The sequence below is a fragment of the Manacus vitellinus genome, unplaced genomic scaffold (assembly GCF_001715985.3).
Source record: "Manacus vitellinus isolate BGI_N305 unplaced genomic scaffold, ASM171598v3 scaffold_52_pilon, whole genome shotgun sequence".
NCBI classification, from domain to species: domain Eukaryota; kingdom Metazoa; phylum Chordata; class Aves; order Passeriformes; family Pipridae; genus Manacus; species Manacus vitellinus.
Window position 1 is genome coordinate 430,785 of NW_021940628.1, and position 11,731 is coordinate 442,515.

At 46.9% G+C, this 11,731-nt stretch overlaps 2 protein-coding genes across 2 annotated transcripts in view; both read left to right on the plus strand.

Moving 5' to 3' along the window:
- Nucleotides 1-3,279: 3,279 nt before the first annotated feature.
- Nucleotides 3,280-9,583, plus strand: SRSF4 (serine and arginine rich splicing factor 4). The gene is made up of 6 exons (XM_029963012.1): nt 3,280-3,305; nt 4,122-4,264; nt 5,137-5,249; nt 6,939-7,153; nt 7,917-8,000; nt 8,162-9,583. The coding sequence occupies exons 1-6, from the start codon at nt 3,280-3,282 to the stop codon at nt 8,928-8,930; spliced, it is 1,350 nt and encodes a 449-aa protein (XP_029818872.1). The 3' UTR covers nt 8,931-9,583.
- A 460-nt stretch (nt 9,584-10,043) lies between these two features.
- The window catches only part of LOC103756274 (lethal(3)malignant brain tumor-like protein 3), a 39,756-nt gene continuing 38,068 nt past the window's right edge, over nt 10,044-11,731 (plus strand). Inside the window, exon 1 of the mRNA XM_029963013.1 lies at nt 10,044-10,055. Coding sequence (XP_029818873.1) covers nt 10,044-10,055 — 12 coding nt within the window. The remainder of the gene's footprint in view (nt 10,056-11,731) is intronic.

Sequence of the window (11,731 nt, forward strand, 5' to 3'; positions counted from 1 at the left end):
GCAGGACCCCTGGTTCCCCCTTTTTTGGGGGAGCAGGACTCTTGGGTTCCTTCTTTTTTGGGGAGCAGGACCCCTGGGTTCCCTCTTTTTTGGGGAGCAGGACTACTGGATTCCTTCTTTTTGGGGGCAGGACTCCTGGGTTTTTATGACAACTGGGGTGCAGGATATCTGGGTGCCCACCTCAGTTACTGGGGGAAGGGGCAGGTCCCCTGTGTCCTGTCCCCTTCTGTAGAGAGGGGGTGTCACCCCAGGGGTCCCCCCCAGGCCTCTCCGCACCCCAGGATGAGCTCCCAAGGGTGAGCCAGGATAACACACCCCAAAAAAGAACCCCATCGTTTTGGGGGAGTGCAGAGCTGCTCCCAGACCCCCAGGCTGCTGGGGGGTGGGGTGGGATGTGTCCTGCCCTGTCCCCAAATCCCCCAAACCCGCTGTACCTGTGTGTTCTCACCTGTGCTGTTCCAGCAGCTGAGCCCCCACTCCAGGGGTTGGATCCTGCTCTGACTTCCCGAGACATTCAAGTGTGGATTTTCCAAGGGAAAGCAAATTGCTATTTTTGGTGGTTTTCTTCCCCAACACTCAAAACCTCACAAGTATTGGAGCCTTTGCTTCTTCCAAGAAACACAAGTTGAAGTCTTGCTTAGCAAGGCTGAGTGGAACATGGATTTTACTGTTATATAGCCAGGAGATCCAGGTATTAATTCCACCTTGGAAGTGGAGAACAGGAATTTCTTGTATAACTTAGTCCTTGAGCATTAAAATAAAAGAGGCCCATTAAGTTTTAATGCTGGTTGTGCTGCAGGTTGACATTTAACAGGTTCAGAAGATGAATAAAACCCATTATTAAAGCAAACAAGTGTTCACGTGTCAGTGTTTTAACCCACACAGCCTCAGGTAACGTTGAAGATTAGCTGGAGTATCCAAGTGTGCTGGTTTCCAGTCCCACTGTGTATCCTTGGAAGTGGTTTTTGGGGTGGTCAGTGTTCCTGTTGCTGAGTAATCCTCCAAATTCAATATTTCTGTTTCACAGATGTTGGGGGGAGGTAAAAAAGCCAACTAAACTTTGTTAGCAGATGTAGAACTGCTGATGTGGCAGAGGGACTTGTCTTCCTGCTTTTATTGGAAAACATCTGCTGAGGACCAGCCTGAGGATCCCAGCCCAGCATTCAGGAACAGGGAGGTGCTGTGGGGACAGGAGCTGATTTAGGGCTGTTCTTGAGCAGCCAAAAATTGTGATATCTTATGTGTAAACAGTAACTGGTAGAGAGGGGAGGAGGGCACAGCCTGCCTGTATCCAAAATCCAGGTGCTCTCTATGGGATACACTTTATTCCAGAGCTGGAGTCTGCTTTGTAGCTTCCCTTGGGGAAGGCAGATTTCAAAAGCTGCAAAAGAAGGGAAGGAGAAGAGGAAATTTAAGACAATGTAATTGAGTTGCCTTCAGCTTGCTGTTTGCTGCTTCAGCTGTGGCTTAGCCAGAGCCCAGCCTGCATTTCTGGAATTAACTCAACGACTTAATTCCTTTTTTAGTTTAACATTCTTAAGTTCTTTCACAGATTTGGAGGTAAATTCCTTGACAAAAAATGGTACCTGAGCAATCAGACTGTGTGTCTGTTCTTGGGACAGCCCTGAGCCTTCCTCCACAGCTTATTTTTAGTAGTGCTTAGCAAGTGATTAAAAACTCCTGCACAGTGTTTGACTGGAGACATTCCTGCAGTTGCTTCTGGAAATTTGGGAGCTCTCCTTGGTGGATCAGCTGCTGGGTGTTTGAGCAGGGGATGGAATGCAATGTGATACCACAGAGTCCTAAAAGCTTAGCTGGGGCTCACTGATCGTAATTTAAGCTTGCAATTCAATGGCTTAAAGCAATTATTACCTGAGGGAAGGATGGGGAAATGAAAATGTGGCTCCTGTAGGATTCTCTGTTCCAAATTGCAGTGTTTAATGTGTGCTCTTTATTTGCATATTCTCTTTTCCCACTCAGAGCTGCGCTGACAGCCAGAGCTCTGTGTGTGTAATGAGTGTATGAAGTGACCAGAAAATTGGACTTTTCAGCCTGTTTTTTTATTGTCTAAAATACACTAAAAGCTCCCTGTGATGCCTCTAAGAACTGCAAACTTTCAATCATGAAGAAACCAATCTTGAGTCTTGCTAAAAAATAATTCTACTGGTGTATTTACCCACCTGCATCACCCTGAGCAGCTCTGGAGAATTCATGGCTATTTTCTGAGGCTGTAACTTCTGTGTTATTTAAATGAGCATTTTGTTTCAAGGGCCCTGAAGATGCTTTTCCTTGGTAACATCCCAAAGATGCTTTTCCTTGGGAACATCCCAAAGATGCTTTTCCTTGGTAAAAGGAAAGCCTGCTCCTGGCCCTGGCCTTGGCTACAGGGCAGCTCGAACAGGGAGCCCCAGCGGGTCCTGAGCTGTTGATAAGTTAATTTTCAGGAGTGTTCTTTAGGGCTGGACACATCCCATTCTTTATTCCAAGCAAAGCTGAAGGCAGGAGTCAGTTTTTCCTGTGTTTCCTCCTCTGTGACTGCTCATGTTGGGGCTGTTTGACCCGACCTTGCTCATGCAGAGCTGCGGGAAGAACAGTGGGGGTTTTGGAAGACATCTGTCCGTGTGGAGCAAGTGTGTGATGGGAAATTGGGGAAGCTGCCAAACCAGCAGCTTGTTTGGGGAGAGGTGAGCAGGTCTCTCTTTGCTGGGAAGCTGCAAAGCAGCTGCTGAATCCACCCTGCAGCCGCAGGTCAAGCGCCAATGGATTGCAACCCCCGCGGAACTTCAGGGATTCCCAAAGGGAACAGCATGTGAAACTTGGGCTTTTGAGCCCCACCACATCTCCAGCTGTTCATGAGTAGTGGGAAGAACTTGGCACTTAGGGAATGCCTGGGCTGTGTGCTGGTCCTGGCGTGGAGAGAAGGGCACGGAGCCAGCAGGGAGAATCCTCTTCCAAAGGCACGCAGGCAGGGAAGCAGCTGGAAGGAGGGGAAAGATGAGGACTTGCCTTTTATTTCAGGTATTCAGCAATTTTAGAAAAATCACATTTTGCCTTTCACTTCAGATTTTAAAAGAAACAAACCCCCACCTTTTGGGAGGTTCAGTCTGTTGGAATTGCTCGGGGTGAGGACGTTCTCCAGGAGCTTTATCTGATCCATGAGCAGAAAATGGTGTGGTTTCACGGGAGCTGAAGTAAATTGCACTGACGTTTTTAGTAAGTAGCTTTATGCCACATATGAAGTGGAATAGTAGACATTAGGAAGCAGATTTAAAAGCTGGCATGGAGCAGCAGGTTCTGATGGCTGGGTCAGCAGTGGTGGCTCTCTGTGGATCCCATCTTAGCAGGTAATTAAGGAGAAGTGATTTCAGAAGCTGCTGGTAGACTCAGCTCTGATAAACAGCCCTCTGGTGCTTTTTGTCCTCTTCCCCTGACCCACTGGGATAATGGGAAACACAATGCTGGGATTTAAATGGGAGTTTAATTCTTGCCAGGTTAGAAATGGGCAGATGGGGCTTGGCTTCATCTGCTGTGGATTTGCTCTGTGACCATGAACAGGTCACCAGGTTGTCCCTGAGCCCCTGTACAGGATGGACATGGTTTGTGCTGGCCTTGGCAGGTTGGACTCAATGATCTCAGAGGGCTTTTTCAACCTGAACAGTTCTGTAACTGTGAGTTTGTTCAGTGTGTGGGGTAGAGCTCACTTTTAATGGCTGGGGTTTTTAAATCCTACCTTTAAAAAGCAAAATCACACCCCGAATTTCATTGAGCATTATTCCATAATAGTCATCTCTTGCCAACATAAACGAATTCAACAATTACACTTCACATAGTTATCATTTTGTTGATGAAGAATCACCTTCAGTTCAATTCAGCAACTGTTTCACTTCTGTAAAACATGTATTTATAAACGAATAGATGTGTTTTCAAGCCTGCCTGTTTCTCTCTCCCTGTTTTTGGAGGTTTGTTAATTTTTTTCCATTTTTTCAAGGCTCAAAGCTTTGAACCCTCAGGTACCCTCAGGAGGCTCCTGTGCAGGACAGCACACCCAGGGCTCCGTTTTCGATCCCCCATCCCTGGAGTTCAGCTCTCCACAGTGACTCCCTTTCCTTCCCTTTCCATAGGTACGGCTTTGTGGAGTTTGATGACCTGAGAGATGCAGATGATGCAGTTTATGAGCTGAATGGGAAGGATCTGTGTGGGGAGAGAGTGATCGTGGAGCACGCCCGGGGCCCGCGCCGTGACAGCAGTTACGGTTCAGGACGCAGTAAGCACTTGTGCCTTTGTATCCCTGCCTTATTTTAAATAAAACATCGTCTTATTCCTTTCTTTAAAAAGTAATCTAAAAAGAAAATGATACAAAGTTGCTTTGTAACTGTAAATGTAACTGTTGATCTGACTATTTCTTAACTTGTTTGTTTGTATTAAACTATTTTAATTGATAACTTAATAAACGCAGTTTCTCGTACCATTTTTATTATTATTATTATTATTATTATTATCATTTCATTGAACTATTTTGAATGGTTTATTTGCAATGTGCTGTTTAACATAGATTTAACAAAGACCTCAATGTTTTAATTGAAAGAGTCCTTTGAGGCTAAGATGACTGCCCGTTCCATTTGCTGACCTTGGGGTACCTTTCCATGAGTGGCTCTTTGACCTTTGTGGCCCTTGGCTGACCAAAAAAAAAAAGGAAGCCATGTGACGACGGCAACCTTTTCCCATTAGACCTGGGTGGTGAGGATCCCAAGGGTTAGAGACAGATGAGATTAATCTGAAATAGGTGCCTGAAAAGCTTTATTCATGTCAGATATTCAGAAAGCCTTTAAGCAATGTAAGTAACATTAGTCAACTGGTTTAATTCAGTTTTTTTTTCTTTCAAACTGTTTTAAAGATAATATTAAATTTAATTGCATGTTAATCGTAGCCTAATCATAACTCTGTGCTTTGCTTAATTGTAGTAAAACATCCTTAACATGCTTTGGGTCTTTGTAACCTTTCTGGGGGGGGGTGAGTTTAGCCTGGAGGGCGGGTGGGGCTGGGCTGCCTTGGGGAGCAGGGGGGCAGGACAGGCGTTGTGGGGGGGCGAGGAGGCTCCTTTTCCCTGGTTGAAGTTGTGTCTGTCACCTCCTAAAGGTGGATATGGTTATAGAAGAAGCGGAAGAGATAAGTACGGTCCCCCGACCCGTACAGAATACAGATTGATTGTGGAAAATTTGTCAAGCCGCTGCAGTTGGCAGGATCTGAAGGTATGGGGCCCTTTCCTCACCCTCTCTCTCTGTTCAAGAGCACAAAGGGGAAAAGCTTCAGCGAGGCAAAGTGCCCAACACCTGTGCTTTGCTCCCAGCTCCCCAGCCCCTCAGCGTGCTCCTGTGCATAGCAGGAGATCTGGGGAGTAACACACACCTTAAATCGATACAGCAGCATATTTGCATATGTGAAAGCATTAATGAGAGGTTGGGAGCTGCACCTGCAGGCTTGGTGGCACTGGAAAGGGGGAGAATAACTTCTGTCATTAACATCACGTACAGCTGTGGTTTATCTTCTCTTAAACCCTGTCAAAACAGGCTTGAATCACACCAGGGGTAGGATTCAGTAGAGATGGAGGAGTTTGCCCTTGTCACTTTGGATTTAACCCATCAACTTGTAAGGTGCTAGAGCTGTTTGAACCAATAGCATCATTCCTGCACAGGCTCTGTTAGCCATTTCCACACCATTTAAAGCTGTTTGAAGGAAAGGTTCAGGGAAAGGATGCTTCCAGAAGGAGCAATCAAGCAAAACATCTGCCAGAAGCTGTTATTTCTGAAGTGCAAAGGAGTGGAGGGTGATTCTCAGCAGTGGAAGTGTTGGGTGACACTGTGGAGCCCGTGGTGCCTCTGAGTGCGCTGGAGGTGACGTGTTGACTTGTGATTATCCCCCTCATGGACTCAGGGAGCAGGACAGGGAGCAGGATTTCAATAGTGTTTCCTTATCAACCTGAGCAGCAATGGTTAAACCCACTTGTTCTTACAGGAACACTTTCTTTTATGGTTCTCTTTTAAGGATGTGTAAAATTTGTTCTAAACAAACTTTGACGTAGTAGAAACTGGTCTGTAATTGAATGTAACACTAGTTCAGGTATGTATGGAGATGCTGCCAATGTCTTTGTTGTTAATGCTTCATCAGTAGCTTGTCTTTGCTTCTGGTATTCAAAATTGTAAGTAGAGCATGGCATGATTAATCCTCCAGTGGATGCATTGCTGCTTTTTTGGGAATAGCTTTCATTTTAGTGTACTTAAGTTGGGAGAAGCTGGGCTGAAAACAGACCAAACCAGAGCTCTGTGCCGTGTTTCCACTGCAGCCAAAATTCCACAGGAGTGAAGGATGGCCTGGCCTGGTGGCTTGATTGAAGTGGGGCAGAATGGCCCTCCCTGATAAACAGAGGGGGTTAGGAATTGAAACAGAGAAACTGGGAAGCATGAAGTGGGAAAATGGATTGAGCTTTGACTTCTGTGGGGATTCTTCCAGCAGAATGAGCTGGGTTGCCGAGGTGGAGGACAAAGGGAGGTTTGCTTGCCTATGGGCTTCTTGCCTCTTCATATTCTACCTTTATCCCCTTTCCCAATTACATTTGGAAACATGATTTAGAGAGTGAGCATTTTATTTCTTTAATCACTTCTGTAATTTGAGACTTAGAGTCCAGAGCATATTTGATATTAGACTGGAGATGGGAGACCTTCAATTATCGTTCGGCTCAAAACTGCCAGCCCCACCCTGGTTCTAATGACACCCACTCTGTGAAATCAGAGCATGTTATTTGGCACTGCAAATGCTGTTTGGTTCAAAGCCTTGCTGACATCCCAGTGAATAGAAGAGGCTCAGGGAGCATCGTTTCAGAGATGAGCCTGGAAGCCTGGCTCTGGATTCGAGGCGATGGTGATTCTGTCCTCTTCCCCTAGGATTATATGCGTCAGGCAGGGGAGGTGACATATGCAGATGCACACAAAGGAAGGAAAAATGAAGGTGTGATTGAGTTCAAATCCTATTCTGACATGAAAAGAGCCCTTGAAAAGCTGGACGGGACAGAAGTAAATGGCAGAAAGATTAGATTAGTGGAAGACAGACCTGGATCGAGACGGCGCCGCTCCTACTCCAGAAGCCGAAGCCATTCAAGGTACGTCGATAATGTGTATCAGGAGGAGGCTTTTGGGTTCCAAACCACCTTGGAAGTGTTCAGAGTTCACAATAAATCTAGTTTTTGAGAATAAGCAAGGGCAGTGAGGGCTCATTCAGAGGTGTCTCCCGTGGGGGATGTGTGGACCTGCTCTCTGAACACCTGTGACTGTCCTCCCCAGCATCTCAGTCCTCAGTGCCTGGCAGGAGCAGCTGGTGGCCGGTGGAGCTGAGCACAGAATGGAACAGAAGGTGCTTTTAACACTTCAGCTCTGAACACTCTGTTCTGCTCCAAGCACCAGGACTAACAGTTCTTTCTCAGCTTGGAAACCTCCACCTGTTCGCTGTTCCTCAGAGATTTGCTGCTTTCCTTGTCTGACCAAGAGCTGCTTCAGCAGCACCAAGTGTTCTTCCCTTTCCATTCTGGGGTAGAACTTGTCACAAGAAAACTCAGGCAAACCTTTACTTGTTCCTAGAAGAACTTGGTTATGAAATGGAAGCCTAAAGTCAAAGCTTTATCCCAGTGTCTCACCACATTCAAACTGTGATTTGACTGGGAAGGTGATCATCCCTTAAATAAACTGGCATATTTTCTTCCAGATCAGCACCCTGCTCACTGCCAGACATGGCAGCGGGGAGGAGAGGTGGGAGAAGGGTGCTCTGAGTTTGTGACTGTTGTGTAACTCTCTGAAAGGTGCTCTAAGCCCTGGGGATTTTCCCCCAGGGCTCACAAGCTAACACGGAGCTGCTTCCTTGTGTTCCAGGTCTCGCTCTCGAAGCAGACACTCCCATAAGAGCAGGAGCCGCAGTGCCAGCAGCAGCCGCTCCAAGAGCAGATCCAGATCCAGGTATGTCTTTGTCCCGGGAGAACTGGGGACTCCCACTTAAATGAGAAGCATCATCCTAAATCTGCAGCAGGAGCACTGTTTGTTTTTCTTTTCCCTCCCATTCTCTGCACGGTTTCAGTGCTGCTCAACCCCACAACTGTCTGTTGCCTTTGCATTTCCAGGTCTGTGTCCCGTTCCAGAAGCAAGAGCCGTAGTCGAAGCAAGAGCCGTAGCAGAGGCCAAAAAGAGAAAAGCAGGACTCCGAGTAAGGAGGATAAAAGTAGGAGCCGCAGCAGGAGTGCAGAGAAATCCCGGAACAAAAGCAAGGATAAAGCTGAGGGCGCTCTCCACAACAGCGAGGAGAAAGCCAAGAGCAGGAGCCCCAGCAAGGAAAAGAGCAGGAGCAGGAGTGGGAGTAAGGACAGGGGAGAGGCGAGGGAGAGCATGAGGAGCAGGAGCAAGGAGAAGAGTAGAAGCAAAGACAGGGAGAAGAGCATTAGCAAGGCTAGAAGCAGGAGCAAGAGCAGGGATGAGAGTAGGAGCAGGAGCCACAGCAAGGATAAAAGGAAAAGTAGGAAGAGGAGCAGGGATGACAGCAGAAGTAGAAGCAGGAGCCGCAGCAAGAGTGAGAAGAGCAGGAGGCGCAGCAAGAGAGACAAAGCCAGCAGCAAGAAGAGAAGGAAGGACAGCCACGAGCGGTCCAGGTCAGGCTCCAAGGAAAAGGAGCATCCCAAAGGCGAGTCTGACAAGAAGGAGGCCAAAGGCGAGGGGGAGGATGCGGTGTCCCGCTCCAGGTCTAGGTCCATTTCCAAGTCCAAACCAAATGTCCAATCAGATTCTCGTTCCAGGTCTAAATCTGTTTCAAAGCCGAGGTCCCGGTCCAAGTCCAGGTCTAGGTCAGCCTCTAGGTCCCGCTCCCGGTCACGGTCGAGGTCCCGCTCCAGATCCTAACCTTGCTGCAGCCCCACTTGGAATGGCTGGAGAAGTCTTTTGTACATGTTTAGTAGCTGTAACCAAGTGATTGGAGTAGAAACCCTGTCGATGCTGTATATTTTTAACAACCCCGATGGTCCGTCTGTCAGTGACTGCAGCGCTCCCTCCCTGCACTGCTCCCTGGGTGAGGCTGCTCCGCTCCTTTTCTACCCAACAGAGAGGTTCTCTTTAAATAAAACTCTTCCTAGAGCCCCCACATTGCCCTGTTTTCCAGAAAGAGCCTTGCAGGGAACGAGCACTGCGCCCTGGTGGGTTTATGGGATTGCAGTGAGGACTGATGGTAGGTATGACAACTTCAGCAGTCTTTGCCCTCGAATTGATGCCCTTTGATGTCTGCCATTTAGTGGAAGTGCTAAGTCTTAAGTTTCATACTACTTTTGTTCCATATTTTTTGGACTTACAAAGTTGTGAATAGCACAGTCAAAAGGAAAAAAAAAATAGAGGTACTTGCAGTAATCTATAGGGAAAAGAAGTATAGTTCCATATTCTGGTATTGTGACAATATCCTTGTTTTATATTAAATTTTTTTATTTTATTTTTCCCTGTCTTGCAAAGTACAGTGATTCCTGTTTCCATGAAATTTGAATAAAGACTATTTTTGCTTGATGACATTTGGTGGTGGTTCCATGACGTGTTGGGATTTGTCAGCGTTTTCTATTGACCAGTGAAAGCCTGAATTTGCAAAGAGTCACTCACAGAGAAAGAGCTCTTGGCTCAGAAATTCTTTATATTCTGTAGCTCATCAGTTCAGTGTTTTCCCCTTTTGGGGAGGAGGGAGAACAGCTTTTAGCAGGAGTTCTGTAGATGTTCCTGAATAATATCCCAAATTTAGATTTGGGGCCTTCCCAAATTGCTCAGACTGAGCTTCCCCCGAGCTCTTCCCTTGCACGGGATGGCTTGGAACGAAGAAGTGTCATTCCCAGCCTTCTGTCCTGAAAGACAAAAGGCAAAAAACCTATTTTGTGAGTTCTTGGGCTGGAATAAGAAGGTTAGTTACGGCTTCCTCCACAGCTTTCCTTTAGCAAATTCCAAACTGCTCACAGCACTGATGGCAGAGGCTCTCTCAGCGAGATGTTGGACTTGGTAGGTGCAAGTCACTCCGTATAATTTGATCATTTGGAACTTGTCCTGCCATATTAAAAAGATGAAAGGCCGATAGATCATCAGAGTTGCTTTCAACACCAAATATTTCCCCAGACTTTAAGAGGGGTCAGGGCTTGGCGAGTGGCTCCGACTTTATCAAATGTCAAATTACCACGGCAGCATGAGAAAGCTCTGTGGAAGTGATATTTAATTTCTTTAGAAGGAAAGGCCTTTTCCAGCTATATATATTTAGTGCTTTAACATCTCAGGCTTTCATAATGACATTTTTTAATCCTTTTTGCTGCTTAATCTTAGTACAGAAGCAAACCAGGCGAGGCAAGATGTTTGCTAATGGGGGATAATTAATGGAAAAATAGCTTTTAAGAAAATCTGCAAATGATAAAGTCCAGGCAGAGACTTCACAAAAGTGACTCTGGCTGCCAGGGCTGCTCCTAAAGACTGAGCTGGGTTTTAGTGAGTCCCCTGGGAGGAACATCCCTTCCCTAAATACCTGAGGACAGGCCTCTGGAGGTATGTGGAGAATCTGTCACTGTGTGCAGTGACAGGAGGGAACCCCAGAAATCCTTCAGGAGCGAGCACCTGGAGCGATGGTGATTCCTGGGAGTGCAGTGCAGGGTTTGGATACTCCCTTTGCAGGAGTACTGGTGATTTACTACATGGAGTAGAGGCTCTGCTGCATCATTTCATGTTTTTTTCTGTCTCATGAGCGTCACTGAGCGAGTCTCCCCCACTAATTTCACAAAAAAGTGGAGTTTTTGCATGAAAACCTCTGGCTCACGTGGCTCACTGCTGTGGGCACTTGGCCTTTCCCAGCCCAGAGCTGCTGCAATCCCAGTGCTGGCACCACAGGCTCCTGAAACCAGGGATTTACCTGGCAGCAGGTGTGAAGCCAGGGCAAGAATGGCAATAATTTAAAATACTAACAATAATTATTATCATGTATAGCCCAAGAGGAAGATCAGTGGAACATCTGCAATAGTTCTGCAATATTCCAAAGTAATATTTCTGTTTGAATAATTAAATACAAAGTGAGAAGTCAGCTTCAGGCTGGAAATATCTACCCAAATGCACAGAAAAACAGCCCCAAAATCTGATTTAGGGTTGGGGTACCCGTCTCATGGGGCAAACCTCATTTATTATCTCCCCAAAATCCCGTTCCACTGAAGCTGTCACAGCTCAGGGCCCCCTCGTGCTCCTTCCTTGCTCACCGTGGCAAAAACACCCGACACATCGTTAAAAAAATCCCACCCTCACCTCTTTTATTGCTCCAAAATTCAAATACAAAGGGTAATAACATTCCCAGGTGAGAAGAAAAACAAGTGTAACAAATGCAGAGGAGAGGGGGGCAATATTTTCTATTCTTCGTGGGTGTGTCCAGCACAGTCCCGACCTGCTGGATGGGATTTACAGCTCCACTTTCCAAACCTCCCGAACTTCCCAAATTTCCATCTCAGCCACGAATGTGCCCTAATGCCCACGGTTCTGCCCAGACTTCATCTGGCTCAGGGAGCAGCACCAGGGATGGGGCTGTGCCCCCAGACCCACATCTGCCCCCTCCAAGCGCTCCCAGTGCCCCACATGTGCTGGTGGCTCTGTCCCAGTGTCAGCCACATCCCAGTCTCGTTCCCACCCCTGTGCCTGCCTGTCCCAGATCA